General features: G+C 54.2%; 1 protein-coding gene across 1 annotated transcript; it reads right to left on the reverse strand.

Moving 5' to 3' along the window:
• Window positions 1–13,071: 13,071 nt before the first annotated feature.
• LOC129082579 (class I histocompatibility antigen, Gogo-B*0201 alpha chain-like) lies at window positions 13,072–15,338 on the reverse strand. Its single transcript, XM_054588291.1, has 5 exons — window positions 15,275–15,338; window positions 14,741–15,025; window positions 14,182–14,460; window positions 13,350–13,625; window positions 13,072–13,253 (listed from the first exon to the last, which is right to left on the reverse strand). The coding sequence occupies exons 1-5, from the start codon at window positions 15,336–15,338 to the stop codon at window positions 13,072–13,074; spliced, it is 1,086 nt and encodes a 361-aa protein (XP_054444266.1).
• Between the last annotated feature and the right edge of the window lie 5,664 nt (window positions 15,339–21,002).

Below are 21,002 nucleotides of genomic sequence, written 5' to 3' on the forward strand. Positions count from 1 at the left end.
CTCACTTGATAGTGTCCTGGTAAAGGACTTGATAGGGTGACTGAGGGTGCAGGGGGACAGCGAGACTCATTAATGTTGTGCTCTCTCGAGAGTGTTTTGAATTCTCTTATATGTTCATGAACAATGTTTTCAAAGAACAAATTACATAAACTCCGGACACTTACAGGACTCCGATGAATCATCCTCACATCACGGTTTAAGATTTAGTGTCTGACCCTGTGTCTAGGAGCAGCCATTTGCCAGAGAAATTCCATTCCTGAAAAACGTGGCTGGATTGTGTGGGCAAATGAAAATAGCTCCCACTGAAAATAGCTAAAAATAGCTCGTGTAACACAAGAACCAACTTCTTAAAGCAACAAATAGTTGAAGAGATACTAATGACCACACCCCAAAAGAAGGGAAGCCCGGCTTCCCCCCGCAGAGCGGGGCGCCGGAGTGAGGGCGGAGGGGGCACCTCCCGGCCCAGAGCCCGGCCCCGCCGGCCGGCCCTGCGCTCAGCGCCTGACTCCCTCCCCGCGCCTCCCCATGATACATGTGAACAACGCTGTTTAAGTTAATCATGTGCAAATAGATGGCATGCAGTTCACATGATGACTGTATATTCACTGTAAAAATTATAAAATATTAAAAGTTATCAAATTCTTACTAAACTAAAGGGGTTCGTTTACCTGTGCACATTAGAGCCCAATCACATGCAAACAGTAGTTAGGTGCACAGGAAGTAAAGGTAACAGACCTGTCTCTCTCTCTCTCTCTCTCTCTCTCTCTCTCTCTTTCTCTCTCTCCCCCATCAATAAACATATCCTTGGGTGAAGATTAAAAATAAAAATAAAGGTTTGCTGTGGAGCAGTGTGCTTGGTACGGCTGCCACAGCCTCATACATATGTTTATCTGGTCTCTGGATGGCGTCCTTTTCTCCTGTGCTGATTTAATCCCGTGTTGTTTGTCCAACACCGCGCCCAGCAGGTGTGCGGCCCAGAAGCCCAGGCTGCGCCCGGCGGCCCAGGGGAGCGGCAGCGGGACCGCCCAGGCGTGAGCGCCTCTGTGCTGTTCGCACAGCGACAGAACCCACACCCACGCGTTTCTCACAGTGGATCACCATTGTTATGTGGCACTTGAGTGAGTGTAAATGCATCAAGTAAACATTTTGGACACCTTCAACTTACACAAGGCTGTGTGTCAATTCTATTTTAATTTAAAAATAAACTTCACTGCAGATTTTATGTAAAACATTGGCATTCTGTGAAGGGTTAGTAAGTGTAATTAAGAATATTATAAATACTGATGTCCACATACTAAATTGTCAAGAACCACTTCCAACAGCCCATGACCCCAGGGTCCCCAGGCACCCGCAGTGAGGGGCAGGGAGCAGGGGAACGTGCGGCCAACGGGGGGGGGGCTGCATCCTCCACAGAGGGGGGCCCTCTCACGCAGTGTCATTAAAAATAAAAATGGAAATCAGCAGGTAGCAGTGACACAGGGGACCGCCAGCATCAGGACGGTGGGGGCGGCTCTGGTCACTGCGGGGCATTTGTGGCGGCTGCGGGGTGTGAAGGTGCCGCAGCCTCTGGTGGTGGCTGCGCAGGGGACGCGCCGTGGAGACGCTGGGCCACACTGTGAGGACAATCGACATGCCATTAGGGCATGGCCACAAGATGGCGCTCTCAGGCTTGTCTGGAGACCGGACAGAGCTGACTTTCTGACAAGTCCTTCCTGAGCAGCGGGCAGGAGGCAGAAAAAGTGTCCCATGTTCCCTGGGGTGAATCTGTGTCTAGAGCCACGTTGTCATTGGGGTGCAGGGACATCGCTGCCAGGAGCTCAGGTCCCAGTGTTTCCCACTGGGCCCTTTCCTTCAGCTCCTGTTCACAGAGCTCTGTCCCCAAGTCCCTCACACTGGTCATCCTGTGTGACCTGGGGGGGGCCTTCCTATCTGCTCATGTCCCACGGCGCTGTCGGCTCATGGCTTCAGGTGGGTTTCTCTGGAAAGTACCCCCCGTTGAAGCCCCTGTGTCCTCACTCAGGTCCTGGGGTCTCCCTCTGTCCACGTGACCCTAAAGGGCACTGTAATCCCCTCTCCGTCACCCACAAGCGCCAAGCTGGGATCTGTCATCGGAGCAGCCTGTCCCCGTGTGTGTGGGTGACTAGCCCTGGAGAGAAGCCGTCCTGGTCCTGCCGACGGGGACGCCCACAGCCAGAGGCTCGGAAACACAGGGACAGGACATTAAAGCTGCTCAGTGTAATATTCGATTGCCAGGAGGAAATGGGAATTGATAAATCAATCCTAGACACCGGCTCCGGCCGCCGGCGCGCTGCCTGAAGGCGTCCTCCTGAGAGCCCGCGGGGAGGAAGGGGCTCCGGCCCCCGGGCCGCCGCCTCTTCAGCCGGAGTCGGCGCGCTGGACGCCGGACATGTCCCTTTATGTACGGAGGTCCTTCAGACAGGTGGGTGGTCACCCAGGCAGGCAGGTGGGACATCCTGGGCTTCTATCGGGTACCCAGCCTCCGCCCCTCACGGGGGAAAGAAGTGCCCCCCCCGAAGTCCAGTCTCCTTCCGTCACCGCCGATGGCTCCCTTCCTTCTCTCCTCCCCCTGCCGCTGCCTTCGCGTCCGGCGACCACCGCACTGTTGTCTGCGTCTTTGTTCGCTCTGTTAATTTGCTTGTTGTTTTTTGTTTTATGTTCTACATGGGAGTGAAATCATGGGACCACTGGCTTTTTCCATCTCAGTTATTGCACTGAGCATAATACCCTCTAGGTGCACCAGGCTGCCGCAAATGGTGAGGTTTCATTCTCCTTTCCCGCCACGTAGTTCTCCGCGTGCGAAGGCACCGCAGCCTTTTTAATCCACTGTCCTGCTGACGGGCGCGTGGGCGGCTTCCACTTGGGCGGGTCCATATTTAACATTTGCGGAAACTGCACACGGTTTTCCACAGTGGCCGCCCCGGCCTGCGTCCCCGCCGACAGCGCACGGGGGCTCCCTTTCCTCCACACCCGGGCCAGCACTTGTTTGCTGATTTACTGAAGTCATGAAGTGATACATCATTGTGGCTTTAATTTGCATGTCCCTGAGGATTAGTGACACGGAGCCTTTTTTCACATGTCTATTGGCCCCTGTTAGTCCTCTTTGGAGAAGCGTCTGTTCCGGTCCCCTGCCCCTTTGTTTTCAGTCCTCCCCGGAGGATATGTTTCCTGATTTTAGAGAGAGAAGAAGGGAGAGAGAGAGAGAGAGGGAAAGAGACATCGATATGGGAGAGAAACATCAGTCGGTGCCTCCCATCCGAGCCCCCAGGAGGACTCGAACCCGCACCCTCTGGGCGCTGGACGAAGCTCCAACCCGCGGAGCCTGCGGGCCACGGCTGCCCTTTTAAAGGGGAATTGTTTCATCTCCCCCTTCACTGGGAGCTGGGTCTCCTGTGGGCAGCGCATAGTAGGTCCTTGGTTTCACCCGTTCGGCGTCTCTGTGCTTTGGGTTGGCGAGGTCGGCCCGTGTCCATTCAGGGCGGTTAGTGACCCACGAGGTCTCCCTCCAGCCATTTCACCTTAGGTCTTGACCCTTGGTGTCTCCAGTGTTTACTTTCCATCTGTTCAGCTCGGCAGCCCTCTGTGTCTCATGTCCCTGTGACATCCTGTGACAGCCCCGCTGCGATACCCTGGCGTCATCGCGCCTGTCCCTGCGTTTAGCCCCGACGTGCAGGGCGGCACCACACGTCCCTCCTGCCCTCGCGCCCTCTGCCGGCCGCCGGGGGCGCTGCAGGGCGACTGGGGCCGCGGAGCGTCGCGTCCGTCCCCGACCGCCCTTCCCCTCGTTCTGATCGGTGGGCCTGGCAGACGTGCTTGAGCGCGGAGCGTCACAGTGTCTGACTTGTCACTTTAAGGGGTGGTCTCACTCCACCGCGATGCTGACGTCCGACCCTCTGCCCGCCACCGGGCACTTCGGCCAGTCTGCTGCCCCTGCTGCCCCATCCTAACCTCTCCCTAGAAAATCTGTGTTTTACTTCGACAAGAACCCGTCTACTCTGAGCTGAGCGACCCCGCTGGGGTGCTCGCGCGGGGACCCTGCTGTGATGAAGGGGAAGGAGCCACGGGGCAGCGGCCCAGGGGGGACTGTGGCGGAGTCACCTGTGTGTCACCTGAGGAACGTTCTCTGTGACCGTTTCAATTCTCACCACTCGACGCCGAAAACCAATGAAGCCTCACTGCCGCTGAACACTATAAAGGACATAACGGTTATTTAAGCGCAGGAGCCTCCTTGGTGGAGCTGCTCCTGAGGCCTCCTGCCTCCCTCCAGTGACTCGCGGACGTTCCTGTGCGCTTGGAAGCAATGAGTGCTTTTCTGTTGCTGAATGAAATGGCACACGCATCCCATTTTTGTTGTTGTTGTTGTTGTTGAGAGAGAGAAACATTAGTCGCTTGTCTCTCATATGTGTCCCAAGGCACGTCCCCTGACTCGGAATGGAACCCGCGGCCTTTTGGTGCGCGGCCCACTCACCATTGAACTGAGCCACCCGGCCCGGGCCCGTCTGTTTGTTTCTGCTTCATAGAGAAAATCAGTTTGTCCCTTGGGTCATATACACGTTTTTATTTTGTCTACAACCTCCATGCTACGCCTAGTTAATCTTTTAGAAAATAAAAAGGAACACTTTTGGCAGTTGATGTGAATGTTCAGAGCATATTTATTGCACAATAGTATAAGCAAGCTCCAAAGAAAACAACTATAATAATACTTCATATGGGGAGTCTAACTTTCTCATAATTCGTATTTGGGACTCAGGAACCGTCCCGCGCTCCCGCGGCGCTGGGTGACCAGCCGAGCAGTGGGCACCGCGGCCGCGAGCACGCACGGCGTGTCGGGCACCGCCCGGCCGCACTGGCCGCGCTGGACTGAACCCGGGACGGAGCGGCGGGAGGCGCCCGCGTCCCTCGCCGGGCTTGCAGGGGCGAAACGCGGACGCAGGGGCTCTGCCGCAGACACGGAGGGAACGCGAAAATGTGGGAGCCGTCGCCCGCGCGATAAAAGGAAATGGTCCCCATTCCCACGTCCAGGAAAACGCCCACGCGGCGTAAGTGGGGACCGACTATGGGCGCCGTCACCGGCTCGGCGCTGGCCAGGACGGTGTCCTTGTCCCCGCAGCTCACGGCCCAGAAGCCCCGCTCCGAAGAGAGGACGCCCTGGTCCTGCCGACGAGCGGACTCCGTGCCGACACCCGGCTCCGCTCCGCGCTGGTCCCCGCGTCCGCCTCCCGGGAACGCCGGCCCCGCGGGCGCCGCGGGGAGCCCGGCGCGCAGAGGGCGGCGCCGCGCCTGTCGGGACGCGCCCCGCGCTCCTGGTCCAGATGCGCACAGCGGCCTCGCCCCAGGTTCCCGGAGACGGAGAGGCGGCTGTTGGCCGCGTCTGCATCCAAGGTCGCGTCCGCATCCAAGGTCGCGTCCGCTGTGGAAAGAGGAAGAATCCGTCCGCTCTGTCCCCACCGCTCACGTCCCCCGCAGGGGCCCGCGCGTCTGGTTCACTGTCACGTCTCGACTCCACACGTGGGATTTTCCTGGGGAGCTTCCCTGGCCCCCGATTAGATCAGATTTTATTGACACGACGAACAGTTATCATTGGAACTCGCCCTTGTTCATAACAGACGTTCTCTTTACATTAAGTCATTTGGTTATTTGACTAAGGATTTTTCTCCCCTTTAGTATGGATTCCATATGGAAAAAGAGAGCATGGCTTCTGTTTGTTTTCCAAGTATCGTGCAAATTACCACAGACTGTCAGCACATAGACCTCGAATAGCTATTTCAGGTGATGGAAAATATTTTACTTATTGCAGAATAATATGGACATCAATGCTTTCTTTGTTACTCTCTCACCCATTTTTTTTTTTTGTTTTCTTTTTTCTTTTGCTAGGTGTTCTGACACGGGTGGTGCTGGGACCTCAGCAGGCGCCCGACCGCAGCTCGCCGGGCAGCGCCCCCAGCGGCGGGAGCGCGGGGAAGCGGACCCTGCGCGGGGCGCCGCCTCCCTCCGACCCTGGTTCCGGGCGCAGAGCTGCGCGACTAACGGGACCCTGCGGATGGGCCGGCGCAGCCTCAGAAATAAACCTTCCCGAAGGAAGACCCAGCGCTCTCCGTGTTGTTTGCTTTCTCACTTTTTAAATTTAAAATTTATTCTTTTAATCCTCACCTGAGGCTATGTTTCTAATGATTGTTAGAGAGAGAAGGGAGCTGGAGAAACACTGGTCGGTTGCCTCTCGCGCGCCCCCTGGCGGGGAATCGAACATGCAGCCTTTTGGTGCACAGGGCGCCACTCCAAACATGTGAGTCACCCGCCAGGGCTCTTTTTTTAATTGAAAAAATAATTTTTTACTCTTAAGTTACAATTAATGTACAATACAAAATAATATTGAATGTAAACTATACTTTAAAAAATTAAAAAATCACTGATGTTTGTTTGATGGGAGGGGGCTTGGGGGCCGGGGTAGAACAGACGAAGGGGTTGAGAAGCGCAAACCGTCAGCGACAGGACAGCCCCAGGTGTGACGAGCAGCACGGGGAACACAGTCAGCGACACTGTGGTGACAAGCGAAGTGCCAGGTGCGCACCAGGCTTGTCAGGGGGAATCTCTGCATAAGGTCTACGGGTGTCTCGTGACTATGCTGTAATTTTAAACTAATATAATATTGTATGGGAAGTGAAAGTCAAAAATAAATGTAAAAGATAGTGTAAGTGAGCATTGTTTACAAGCACATTGAAGACAAGAAGACTCAGGAAGAAGGGACGGTAATGACACGGGCTCCGCGGCGCCCCGCGCGCCCCCCAGCGGGTTTCTGCCCGAGTCCGGCTCCTGCTCCACGTGCCGCAGCTGCCTGCGTGGCTGCTGGGAGTACGGACGGCGCAGGCGCAGGGCACGGCTGGGCACGGAATTTCCTGGAAACCTACAGGTGGCTCTGACCCAGGTGGCTCAACTGAGCGAGGTTCTGCCAGGGGCAAGGCCGCCGGGTCGATTCCCGGTCAGGGCACAGGTCCGGTTGCCGGTTCAGTTCCTGGTCGAGGCACTTACCAGAGGCGATCGGTGGGCGTTTTTCTCCTGCATCCATGTTTCTGTCCCTGACTCTCTCCCTCCCTTCCCCTTGCTGTGAAAATAAATAAATAAAATCTTTTAAAAGGAAAGGAAACTACAGGCGGTTCTAATGGAGACTTCCAGGCTGGAAAATTGGGAAAGGACGAACGTTTCAGGTGCCAGAAGCCAGGTGAGGCCCGCCTTGACTGGAGGGCTTTGGCAAGTTGCTCTTTCCTGCGGGGCTGGGGACCGGTCACCCCAGGCCTCACCTGGGACCCTCCGCATCCTCAGGTTCACCCGCAGGATGGCTCTCGGTGGGGGCTGCAGTGCCCTGACCTCTGACACCAGTCGGCCCTGACCTCTGACACCAGCCTGCCCTGACCTCTGACACCAGCCTGCCCTGACCTCTGACACCAGCCTGCCACGCTGGCTGTTGGGCCTGAGGTCGCTCCCCTGAGAAACCTCGGAGCAGGTGGGGCGCCCAGCCCCGCGTCCCCGGGCCCCTCGGCAGGGAGCTGTCACACTGGAGGCCGCAGGTGAGACCCCACCTCAGGTTCAGGGGTCGTTCAGGCGGGCCAGGCAGACAGGCAACGGCTGCGTCTCCAACATGCGGGTCCACGGCCGCTGTCTGGGGGAGAGGGGCAGCTGCTAGAACGTCGTGGGTGACGTGGACTCGTGCATAGGGTAAGAATCGCTCCTTTTTCCTGCTGTGTAGTATTCCATTATGTAAATGTACCACAACCTTTTCCCCCACTCACCTACTGATGGGCACTTGGGCTGCTACCAGTCCTTGGCTATTGCAAATAACGCTGCTATGAGCATATGGAAGCATATATTCTTTCAAATCAGTGTTCTGAGTTTCTTTGGATGTATTTTCAGAAGCTGAACTATGGGTTCATGAGGCAGTTTCATTTTTAATTTTCTGAGGAGCCTCCGCACTGTTTCCCACAGCGGCCGCACCAGTCTGCAACGCCCCCCCACCCCCGGACAGCACACGGGGGCTCCCTCACAGGGTATCGTTCTATCGGGAAGTCGCCCACGGGACCTTCCCTTCCTCCCAGGGCGGGGTCTGGTACCCTCTCCTCTCCCCCTGACGCTGGGAGCCCAGCGCCCTGAGTCTCCGAGTGCGAGCAGCCCTGCGTTTCCACCCCGCACCTGGTGGGGGCGCCCTCTCCGCCGCCCGCCCCCGACGGCCGCGCCTCCGAGGACTGGAGCCGGCTCCCCAGCCCGGTCAAGGCCGCCGCTGGAGCGGACCCTGGACACCCAGCCCCTCCGGGGCTCTGCGACGCCGCGGCCCCCTGACTTCCTGAACGTGCTCCTCTCCATAGTTTAAGGCATGTTATGTGTTTCCAGGAGTTTTATGTGACTCTTCTTAAATAATGTCTTGGCCTTAAATCTTTTATCCTTAAATAAATTCTTATTCTCACAGTGTTTACATGTGAAAGGTCTGAAGATGCCTGAGCCTCTAAGGAAAACTCAGGACAAAAGCTTGAATTCCTTTTACTCTGATCCAAGGTCCTCTCTTGGGACATGAATATGAAAAATGACAAAATTTTTTTCCTCTTAATAGTAAAACCTATTTTTTTTTAAAAATGTGGCTGACTAACTTGCCTAAAAATATTTGGAACCATTAAATAGTTCTGTACATACAATCTAAAGAATGTTATTTTAAAAATAAGAATTTGAAATTGTGTTATATTTTTACACAGGATTTGATATCAAGTAAAAAATTGAAAAATCAGAAATGCCCTTTTTGTAATTGGTATGTCTCACAAAGCATTTCTTTTTTTAAATTGATTTTTAGAGAGAGAGAGAGAGGGAGAAACATTGATTTGTTGTTCTGCTTATGTATTCACTAGCTGATTCTTCCTTTAAAATTTTTATTAATTTGATTCAGAGAGAGGGAAAGAGAGAGGAGGAAGAGAGAGCATTTTGTTGTTCCACTCTTTGATGCATCCCTTGGTTGGTTCTTGTACGTGCCCTGACTGGGGATCAAACCCGCAACCTTCACTTATGGGGATGACGCTCTAACCAACTGAACGACCCAGCCAGGACCTAAAGCATTTTTTAAAAAAAGGATCTTAGTGTTCCTTTTCTTTTTTACATTCATCATACAATATTATGAGTTTTAGGCCTAGAGCAGTGATTAGACATTTATGTCATTTACAGAATGATCCCACATAGCTCTAATTACCACCTGGCACCACCCATAGTTATGACAACATTACTGACTATATTTTCTGTTTTATACTGTACATCCCGGTGACTAGTCTGTAACTACAAATCTGTGGTTCTAAATCCCTTCACCCCACCCCCAGATGTCCCTCCTGTCTGGTGAGCATCAACTTGTGATGAAGTAGTCTTTTTTTTTTTTTTTTTTAGACTGGTGGGGAAGAAGAAGAAAAATCTCTGCAATTCTAACTCGTGGGCAGCAGGTTCATTTGGAGAACGATGACTGGTCCTTACAGATAGGGGAGGGAGGCAGGGAAACAAGGTTCTCTGTTTCAAAAATGGTTGTCTCGTGTTTGGTATCACTTCTGGTCATCTTTTTAAAATATATCATTGTCGCCCGAGGGCATGGTTTATTGATTTTACAGAGAGGGGATGGGAGAAAGAGAGAAAGTAAGAGACAGAGAAACATTGATGTGAGAGAGAAACATCAATCAGTTGCCTCCCATATTGGCCCGACTGGGGATCGAACCCGCAACCTAGGTGCGTGCCCTGAGCAGGGATGCGGCATCCAACCTTTTGGTTTGTAGAGCGACGCTCCCACCAAAGGAGTGTCCTGGCCAAGGCTGTAAATATTCTTGATGATTATTTTAATGACCTCTGTCAGGACAATGTATAGCCAGGGAGCTAACGGTGTCCCCTCCTTGGGGGAATATAAAAACCCCACTGCGGAGCCCGCCCTGAGCCCAGGACCACAGGCCCAGGAGGCAGGCCCAGGACCGAGGGGCAGCGTCAGAGCGGCAGCCAAGGAAGGACTTTCGTTTCCCTGCGGCCCCTCAGCCTTCCCTCCGCGCGGCCTCTGAACGGCGGGCAGGAGGCAGAGAACAGGGCCCCTGTCCTTGGTTGGAGCTGAGCTCAGAGTCACGTGGCCATTGGGGTGCAGGGATTTCGGCGCCAGCGGCTCCAGTCCCGGTGTTCCCCGCTGGGCCCTTCCCTTCAGCTCCTGCTCTGGTCGGAGCCCTGTCCCCAGGCCCCTCACCCTGCCATCCCGTGCAACCCGGGCTGCTCTTCCTGCGGGTTCCAGTCCCACGGCTCTCGCCGCTCACGGCCTCAGGTCTCTTCTGTGGCTTTTACTGAGATAAAATGAGCCCCCAATTTTTGGTGTTCCACATAGGCCCAACAACAAACAGAAAACCTTGGGTTCCAGCATTTGTTCCGAGAAATCGATCAGGGCGTAACTGCAGAGAGCGAGATTTCGGAGATTCTCATTGTGTCGAAATGAAAGGCACTTTCTAAATCTTCGCTTGACTTTACTGCCCCCGCCCCCCACGCCCCGTAGAGAAAACAGTCTGGGCTTGTGACAAAATAGTCAAATTTCTCCCCCAAACTGCTCTCACAATGTCGGGCAGGAAGTCCAAGTTATCACTTTTTTAAACTTTAAATATTTTGTACTTTTCAGCTTCAATTGACATAGAATATTCTATTAGTATATCTGTAAAGCACAGTGAACGATTAAAAATTTACATAGCTTATTGAGTAACCTCAATAAATCTAGGACCTATCAGACACCATACGTAGTCACGACAATGTAACTGACTATGTACCCTGAGCTGTACTTACACCCTATTAATAAATATTCAGGACTGATGTTCAGTGGCAACCATCATATTTTTGTTGTCTTGGGTGGAAAGTGTAAGAGGGGCTGAGGAGGGGTAGTGCAGACATGATGAAGCGCACAGTAGGGCAACCTCAGAACGTCTCCCCGTAAATTACTAATGAATGACAAACACCAAATGGTGAGTGTGTGATGGGGACACTGGCCATTATCAAACTGCATGAATTACCAGTATGAATGTCACCAGTGTTGGGACAGGCGGTGTAGTGACCAATCCTTTTTCTTTCCTCTTCCACAGCCCTGGCTCCCTTGGTGGCCACATCCGCGCTCACGGTTTATAATGTCATTTTTGTAGCATCACATCCCAATCTGTGTCTCTAGCCCAGACATTTCTCCTAAAGGTCCGCAGACTCATCTGTCCAACCTGACACCTCAGTGCTGTTTCTCACAGACATCTTCACCTTGACCTTGTCTTCAGCTGGATGTTTGCAATGCCCACCCCTCCCCCACACAGGTCCCTGCCAGCGTCTTCCCCATCTCTGCTGAGAGAACCCCGCCTTTCTGCGGCCACAGCGCACATGTGGGGCGCCCTCCTTGTCTCCTTTCCCTCCCCCCAGGTTTAATCGTTAGGAAACGCTGTGAAATGCCTCATCCCACGCCTTCAGCACCCAGTCCCTTCCCGCTGTTCCCACCGCCCACAGCCCGGCAGCGCCCCCAGCGGCTGCAGCCGGGAACGCAGGGAGGCTTCCCACGCCTTCCCCTCCCGCCTCGCGGGTCCCTTGTCTCCTGATTCTGGGCTCAGCCCAGCAGCCAGGCTGGCCCTGTGGCCCGAGGGCTCTCTCCTGGGGAGGACCCCTCAGGGGAAGCCGCTAAGGGCATCGGCGCCTTGGCCAGGACCTTCCAGGGCTCGGCACCCGCAGACTGAGGACAGGGTCTGCAGGGGGTTGAGGACAGTGGGCGCCGGAGCAGCTCCTGCTGTAGGCAGGTGTCCCCACTTTAGAGGGGTCGGCTCTCTGAGCCCCACAGGGACACCCCTGAGGGCTGCAGGAGGGAGGCCTGGATGCTCAGGGGACTCCTTGGGGTCCGAGCGGCACCTCGTTACAATCAGGGGACTAAACCAGCCGCGGCCAGAAGCTCCAAAACGTCACATTCAGATGTGCAGGGAGCAATGCTGAATTGTGCATGGAGCTCAGTCGGTGCACAGGAAGCATCACTGGGGAGCCATGAGGTCCCCTTGTCACGTGGCACACATTCTGTCCCACACAGGTTGACGGCACACCTCATTGTACGTTTATGAACTTAAAGTGACTTAGGACCACTTAACAAATGGGGTGAAGGTGTAGATAGACTAACACCTTCCAGAAACAAAACCCCTTGGAGCTTTTAACTAAATTATTTCTCATATATATATAAAATTTTTAAATAATGCAGACATTTTCTGATGCCAGGTGCAGAAGCGGCAGTCAGGGATTCTTAAAGTCCCAAAGGAGAAGCTCGAATGACTATTGTAGCACCAAGCCTCCTACAAGGCGGCTCTGTCACACTGGAAAGAAAGTTGTCATGAAAAAATACAGCTCAGTCTCAGAACAGCTCACATCCCCCACAGCCACCGCAGGCTCAGCACGTCCCACTCTGAGGATCCCCAAAACCCACCTGGGCCCCTCGGTCCCAGTGCCCCCATGTCCTGCCCTCAGGGCCTCACCATCAGAAGCTGTGAGAGACACCTCAGAGCCCTGGGCACTGTCCCTCTCTGCAGAAGGACACAGCAGCAGAGTCACGGCGTGGGGAGCCCCCTCCTAGACTCCCGTCCACACGCTCCCCAGGGTCCCAGACGTCCCCTCCCAACACCCAGACTGACAGGCAGCCTGAGCGCGGCTCTCCCCGCCTCCGCCTGTGGGAAGCAAATGCTCTGTGAGGAGTCAGGGGGGAGGCTGGGTCCCGTGACCCTAAAGGAGGCCCACACTCCTGAAGTCCAGGGAAGGTTCCAGAACTGTGACTGAACACTCAGGGTGGGATCAGGAAAGGCAGGGACAGTACAGGTGCGAGGACTGGATCAACTACCCATCTAAATTTGTCCTCAGCAGGGACCTTCCCCTCTGACCTGTGACAGCTGGGAACCCGTCCCCATTGCTAGAGTCATCAGGTGAGAAATTTGTCCCTCATTTTCCCAGGGGTCTCACTGAAGGATCAGTGTTGGCAAACAGGCCCCCGATGGGCAGCACCCGTGTGGGTACGATGCCCACTCACGAGGCGGAGCACACGGCCACCTGGGGCTGACCCCCAGGGGGACAGGGACCTCGGCCCCACCCCTGCCCACCTGAGCGCTTCCTCCTCCACGTCACAGCCACAGCGACCGCAGCAACAAGGAGACCCAGGGCGGCAGCAGCGATGCCCACGATGGGGACGGTGGTCCCAGGAGGGGGGTCTGCGAGGGGAGGCGAGAGGCCACCCTCAGGCCCGAGTCCTGACCCCGCTCAGGGACGCCCTGAGGAGAGGCTCTGTGCCCACGCCCCCCCCTCACCCCATCGCAGCGTCAGGGGCTCGGGCAGCCCCGCGTGCCCCACGCGGCACGTGTAGCTCTGCTCCTGTCCAGGGGGCACGGCCACGGCCGCCCACGTCTGGAAGGTCCCGTCCCCCGCAGGCCTGGTGTCCACAGTCTCCGTGTCCTGGGTCAGGTCCTCCCTGTCACGCTGCCAGGTCAGGGTGATGTCCGCGGGGTAGAAGCCCAGGGCCCAGCACCTCAGGGTGACCTCACGGTCAGAGATGGGGTGGCGGGTGACGTGTGTCTCTGGAGGGTCTGAGGGGAGGGGTGAGAGAATTCAGGAACTTTACATGGTCAGGGGGACACTCCAGCAGCGCTCATGTGGCACCCTGAGAGTGGACAGAATATCTGGGATCCAGGAAGGGAGCGCACCACCCAGACAGCAGCCTCAACAGAGGCATCTGGAACAAGCTTCTATTTCTTAGAAAGCTCCAGAATCGGGGCGAGAGCCTAGGGTAGGAGCATCCAGGTCTCTAAGGGGAGACACAGACTCAGGCGGAGGCTGATGACTCCGAAAACCGCAGTCAGGCCTCCAGAGATGTCTCAGCCGCAGAACCAGGGAGCGGGTCCTGGGCACCAGGTGGCTGCAGGGTGTGAGGGAACCTCTGTGGCTGTTCCAGGGAGAGGCTGGGTCCCTTATTATCCTTTAGAGAAAGCTGGGCCCGCGGGGGAGTCACAGAGCAAGGGAACCTGGGGGATTGATTCCTCCCCGGAGCAGGAGGGGGATTCCGACACTGACCACCTCCCTCCTCTCCCTGTAGGAGCCGCCCGAGCCCGCACACCCCTCCCCGGGGGGGCCCGCGCCCGGTACCTGCTCGGAGCAGCGTCTCCTTCCCCTCCACCAGGAGCAGGTGCAGCCAGCGCTCGCAAAGGCTCTCCATGCAGAGTCTCCAGTAGTCCACATCAAATTTCTGCGCCATACTGTGATCGCCGGTGATCTGCACCGCCGTGTCGGCCGCGGTCCAGGAGCGCAGGTCCACGTTTAGAGAGAGGTAGTCGGCGCCATCGTAGGCGAGTAGACTGTACACGCGGACAAGTCGCCCGTCCGACCCCATGATGCAGCCACTGATTTCCTGGTGGGTGTGCGGCACTGACCGCACCGGGGAGGTCAGCCCCTCCTGCGTAGCCCCCGTAGCCCCGCCCCGAGGACAGGTGTTCCCCTGACTGGACCATGTGCGACCCTACCCACGGGGATTAGAGGTAAACTGAATAACAATAAGACCCCGTAAAAACCCCCGCAGGCTCCTCCCAGGTTGGGGACCGGCCTGGTCTCGCAGCCTCGAGGTGTCGCTGGGACCAGAGACTCGGCGCGATCTCGTCCCGTCCGTGGGGATGGGGGTCGTGCCCGGACCCGGGCGCGCGCGGCTCACCGTCCTCGCTCTGGTTGTACTGGACGCGCAGCTTGCCCAGGCTCCCTCGAATCGTCTGCTCGTTGTGCTTGATGTCCTGCGTCAGCTCCTCCCACAATCGTGGGTCCTCCCGCTCCACGCGCGGGCGCTCCAGCCACGGCACCCGCGGCTCCAGCCTGGGCTTCGCGGCGTCGCCGTCGAACCGCATGATCTCCGTGTCGTCCACGTTGCCGACGACGATGTACCGGGGCTTCCCGCGGCCCGGCCGGGACTCGAGGACGCTGAAAATTCTCAGGGTGTGGGGGCCTGGGTGAGCGGAGGACGCGCGCCCGGGGTCCGCGGTCGGGCGGCCAGGGGCGGGGGACCCGGGGGACTGAGAAAGGTTGAGGAGAGGAGCGAGGGAGAAAAGGAAGAGGGGCGGGTCCGAGGCGGGAAACGGGGGTCTGGGATCTGGGCCGGGGCTGCTGGAGACGCGCTGTCCCTGCGTCTTGCGCCCCCGCTGGGCCTCCTCGTTCCCCTCGGGTCGATAGCGTTTCCTCCCGAGGGGACACTCGCGGGCCCAGGTCTCGGTCAGCGCCAGGGCCCCCAAGAGCAGCAGGAGCAGGGTTTGGGGCCCCATGAACACGACTACCCGTGGAAACGGGGAAGGATTTCAGGTGTAGGTGAGGACTTTATACCCGAAACCATGGTGACGCTGATTGGCTCGTCTGGAGTTCGGTTACCCAATGGCAATGAGAATTGGGGAAGCGTCATGAGTATCCAGGTGGAGGGACCTAGGAGAGGGAGAAGGGAAATCCCCAGGGAGAAGGGAAATTCCCAGCACCGCGAGCCCCAGCCGCAGACTCGGTCCTGGGGCTGAGACCCTGAGGGTCAGGTCTGGGGACCCCGGAATTAGTCCCGACCCCTCCTCCTGCACCGAGAACTCTCTGTCCCTGTGTCTCCCTGATCCCGGCCCACGGGCTGTTTTATTCAGCGGCTCTCCAACATTTTGGCTTCAGAACGTCTCTACCGTCTTAGAAAATAGGGACAGCCTCCCAAACAATTTTGTCTGTGTGGGTTATAGCCACCAGTATTTCCCACACAAGGAATAAAATAGTTAGAAAATTTATTAATTCATTTAGAATAGCATTAATAATCTATATATGTTAACAGAAATAATTATTTATGAAAAATAACTATTTCCTAAATACAGAAGGTAGTCAGGAGAGTGGATCTGCTTACATTTTACATTTTTGTTAAGTCTCAGTGCTTGTCGGTCTGATTAGAAGACCGCTGCGTTTCAAGTTTGTTTCTGCGCTTAATGTGTTATTTTCATTGCCATATATGAAAAAGTATACAGCCTCATACAAACATGCAAGAGGAGGCCTTTTAGTAACCTCTGCAGATGAGTGTGGAGAGTCATCTTTGATCACACTCTAAAGCTACACAAGCGGTAATTTCTGAAAAGCTCTTGGCAAAGTGAAACCTGAAACAGTGCTATTGAATATTTCCAAAATATTCATTGTTACAATACTTGAGTGGGTCTCGTACTAATGCATGATTACTTAAAAATAATGCACTGTTTCACTAAGTCATAGAGATCTCCCGGTGTTGAGGTGTGTAATTACACTACATCAAAACATCACGTTTGTTAACGTTACCGCAGGTCCCACTGGAAACGTCTGTCAGCTCTGGGAAGCTGTCTGGCTGCCGTGGTGAGACCCAAGTTTTCCAAAGTCCTGGTTTTCTCCTGAGAACTTCCCTAGAGCAATTCATTTGCTTTCATTTAGAATAATTTTTGATAAATATAAATTTATAGCCATATTATTCATTATTAAAATTTTACTTCCTCTTGTTAAAGAAGGCCCTTTAACATTTCTTGTCATACTGTTTGGTGGTGATAAACTCCTTTAGTGTTTTTCTTGTCTGGGAAGCTCTTTATCTGCCCTTTAATTAAAAAGGAAAGCTTTTCCAAATCTCTTTTGACTCAAAAAGGTTTTGTTGAGAAATCAGCTGACAGTCTTACAGGAGCTCCCTTATAGGTATCTAATCGCTTTTATCTTGGTGCTTTTAAAGCTCTCTCCTTGTCTTTAACCTTTGGTATTTTAATTATGTTGTTTGCTGGTGTGGCCTTTTTGGTTCATCTTGATTGGGACTCTGCACTTTCTGGACTAGTACATCAACCTCCTTCACTAGGTTAGGGAAGTTTTCCAAATTATTTTTTTAAAAATAGGATTTCAATAGTTTGATTTCTCTCTTTCAGGAACTCCCATGATGCGAATATTGGCACGGCTGAAGTCCTTCCAGAGGCTCCGTATACTATCCTCATTATTTTTTTGCATTGTTTTTCTTTTTGCTACCTGGTTGGGTGTCTTCTGCTTCCTTATTTTCCCAATCTCTTATTTCACCCTATGCTTCAACTACTCTACAGTTGATCCGAGTAATGTATTCTTCACTTCAGTAATTAAATTGTCATCGATAATGTTTTCTACCTCCATGTTGTCCCATCTCTTCGTTGAAGGTCACACTAACTTCACTTACTATTCCCCTAAGGTCTTTGAGCATCCTTACAACCAGTGTTTTGAACTCTGCATCTCGTGGAGTGCTTGTCTCCATTTTGTTTAGTTCTCTTCCAGGAATTTTGTTCTGTTCTTTCATTTGGCACATGTTTCTTTGTTTCCCCTGTGTTTATTTCTATGGGTCAGGTAGAGCTGCTGTGTCTTCGGGTCGCCGTAGAGTGTCTTTGTGTAGTAGGTGTCCCGGGCGGCCCCGTGGCGCAGCCTCCCTGGTCACGTGACCTGGGCACTCTAGGTGCGCCCCATGCACTTGTGTCGTGATTGCTTTTGAGAATGGGAGGGATTTGCCCCCAGGCTGATCGGCTGTGAGGACTGGCTGCAACCACCACGGAGGCTCTGGTGGCTGCTGCGTCCCTCCCTAGAGTGTGTTGCCGTGGAGGTGGTGGGTGGTGCTTTGCTGAGACCTGAAGCTCTCTATCAGCTGCACTTGCTGAGGGACCTCTTGGGAGGTGCAGGCCATGGTCGGCCACCAACTGTGCTCTGTCCTGAGCTACCTGGCATGAGCTACAAAGCAATCTGCAGGTGGCTACTACTTGTGCTGGGCTTGGAGGTGCCTGGGAGAGGCCGAGCTGCCAACCAGGGCCAGTGCCGCTAGCACAGGGCCTGGGGCCATTTACATGGAGACACATGGCATGTCTAGGCCAGGTGTTGCTTGTTTGAGAGATTTTAAGAAAATCCACAACATGAGCCAAAATAGGCTGTCTGTATGGAAATATCACTAGAAAGGGCCATGGTGGGCCCGCCAGTTGGGGGGAGGGCGGGTGAGATTTCAGAGAATCACTGGGGCAGGGGAAAAATGTATGAGCCAGACTGTGGGAGACTCAGATATGGAAACTGCCTGCCAACTCCGAGTGCAGAATGGCCCATAAAAGGAACAATGGCCTCTGCCAGTACTAGGGTCTGGGAGGAAGCTGCCCCTCAGCTCCCGCCCTGATGCCAGACAGTTCAGTTGCTCCCTGTATGTTCCTGGTGCCTTCTGAGCTGCTGTCCCAGCACTTGAGCTTAGAGTAAGTCTGTGCATGCGGGCCTTTAAGAGGAACTGCCAGCAGCCTACATCACCCTCAGCCGCAATCACCACTGGTTTTTACAACCAGAAGTTGTGGAGGTTTGTCTTCCTGGCACTAAAACCCTGGGCTGAGGAGCCTCACGTAGGGCTGGCATTCCTCGTTCCTCAGGGGGCAGCCGACATAACCCTTTTGATTTTAATCTGCCACATGTAGGTATGGGACCAGCCCACTCCGCAACTCTACCTCTCCTACCAGTCTCACTGTTATTTCTTCAGTTTCGTAGCTGTAGGGTTGCTGTTCAGCTAGATTCCAGGCTGTCCTGAATGATGGTTGTTTGCAGTGTAGTTGTAATTTTGATTTGGTTGTGGGGTGATGGGAATACTGCGTTTACCCACACGGCCATCTTGAACAGAAGCCAAAATATATTAAAAATTCGACTTAAGGATGATGATTTAGCAATGATAATAACTTTCTTTTCAAAAAGATTTTATTTATTTATTTTTAAAGATAAGGGAAGGAGGGAAGGGGAAAGAGAGGGAGAGAAACATCAGGATGTCATTGCCTCTTGCACACCCCTAACTGGGAACCTGGCCCGCAACCCAGGCATGTGCCCTGACTGGGAATCGAACCGGCAAAACTCTGGTTCGCAGGCCAGCACTCAATTCACTGAGCCACACAAGCCAGGGCAATGAGGATAATTTTCAATCTGTTAACCATGTTGTTAAAGTGACACTGGTTAGTTTTCCCGTCTGTGACTGGGCCGTGGAGAGGAGCGCCTGCTACTGCCGTCGGGTGTCCCAGCCCCCGTTGCTGCTACGTTCACCTCCGTGCAAATGTTGGCACCGTGAAAAGGCTAATGATGCCCTTAATCCTATGAAAGTAGTTTTACCTTGTAGATCCTGTGAAAGGCTCTTAGAAACTTCAAGGGCTCCACAGACCGCACTGTGAGAACGGCCGCTCTGGAGATACCGGGGGAGCCTCCCCACCCCCACCCCCCCCGCCCTTGTGCCCCCCTCCCTCCCTAGGATCCCTCTCCCCAAGGGGGCCCTGCCTCCCACACTCTGCTGAGAGCGTTGCCCTGGGTTCTTCTAGAAGAAAGCTCAGCCCCTGGAAGTGAGATTTCAGAGAGTGCCCTCAGTCTGGAAAGGGAGGTGTGGGGACAGGTGTTTCCCCTTTGCACCTGGGAACAGTCTGTGCCCGAAGCCACCGGACCCACGGGCACCTGGGTTTTTTGTTATATGGCAGTTCAATATCTACTCACGTCCCAGATAGAAACCTGATGTCGTCTGTCAGAGAAGTGATATCGTCCCCTTCAGTTTTCATGGGTCTAGTGTTCTGACTGGAGACCTAAATAATATGAAGTGCAGATCTGCCCAATAGAATGTTCTGGACCAAGGGATTGTTCTGTGTCTGCAGGTCCCACACGGCGGCCACTGGCTGCAGGTGGCTGTTGAGCACTTGAAGTGTCACCTGTGTGCAGAGCAGTTGAACTTTTAATTTTACTTACTTTTAACTTAAAAGCCATATGCCTTTTGTAGCTACCATATCAGACAGCACCTATGCAGGAAGTATTTAGTTTGTATTCTCAGCCCAAAAGCTCTGTGTGACTCATAGATTGATGTATATTAAAATTTTCTTCATATGAAAGTCACAGATCTTCATTTGTGTATGTGGTTCTTAGATAAATCCCCAAGATAGAGTTTGCCCCCAAAAGTGTACTGAATATGCACTTAACCACTAGAGTGTACAGATGTTAACCAAAACGTGATGTAACGCCCTAAGGTTGTAAATGATCATAAACGCTCCTCGCTGGAGCTAGTCCTCGTGCATGTCACTTAGGGGCTCTTGGTGGTACTTTTGAAACGAGGTCAACATAAGCAGGCACCTAAGTCTTTCCTTAACTCAAGAGGAAATATTTATTGAACATACCACATATTAAATACGTGTAGGCCCCGTACATACTAATAAAATGGTAAGGCAGAAGATGCAAACGTTGGAGTTCCATCTTAGAATTCCCTACCTACTGCTTCTGCCCATATTTCCCCCAGAATTCAAGCAACTCTGTTTCCCTTCACTATTGGACCCCTCTCCCCTGGACTGAAATATATATGAAGTTTTTACAATAGTGGAATGAAAAATTCTCTCAGCAAGACCCAGAGATGAAAAGCCATGAAGGAAAACATAAAACTTTTCTACGTCAAACACACATTCCGCAAGTACAATCTCATGCCCCAAACCAAACTCAAAGACGCGTAAAAATGTTGACAAAGGTCGCGGGAGTCAGGGCGCTTGCGCCCAAGACCCCGTCGCCGCTGCAGGGGGAGCGCGCACCGGGGCGGGGCCGCTGCGAGGGGCGGAGGGACGGTCGCGCGCAGGACGAGGGCTCTGGGTGGCGATGCCCAGGTCTGTGGGCACAGGGGCCCCTCTCGATTCGCGTCGTCAGGACGTGGGGACAAGCCTGCGTCTGGCCATCTCAGGAAATGCCCGGGGCGCGGCAGACGGCGGCGCGGAGGCGGTGGCTCAGGACAGACGCTGCCTCCCCGCCGCCGGCCGCCGGGGGCGCTGCGGTGCGCGGGCGGCCCCGCACCCGTTTCCGTCCCTGCGGAGGAGACGCAGGGCACGTGGTGCCGTTTCGTCTGTCGCCGCCGTGGTCTCGGGTGTCCTCGTCTGACGCCGATGTCCTGTGAGACCCCGTGTGTCCAACCGGAGAGGGACGCGGCC

The sequence above is a fragment of the Pteronotus mesoamericanus genome, unplaced genomic scaffold (genome assembly GCF_021234165.1).
Source record: "Pteronotus mesoamericanus isolate MK-2021 breed Mesoamerican mustached bat unplaced genomic scaffold, CSHL_Meso_final scaffold_128, whole genome shotgun sequence".
NCBI lineage: Eukaryota > Metazoa > Chordata > Mammalia > Chiroptera > Mormoopidae > Pteronotus > Pteronotus mesoamericanus.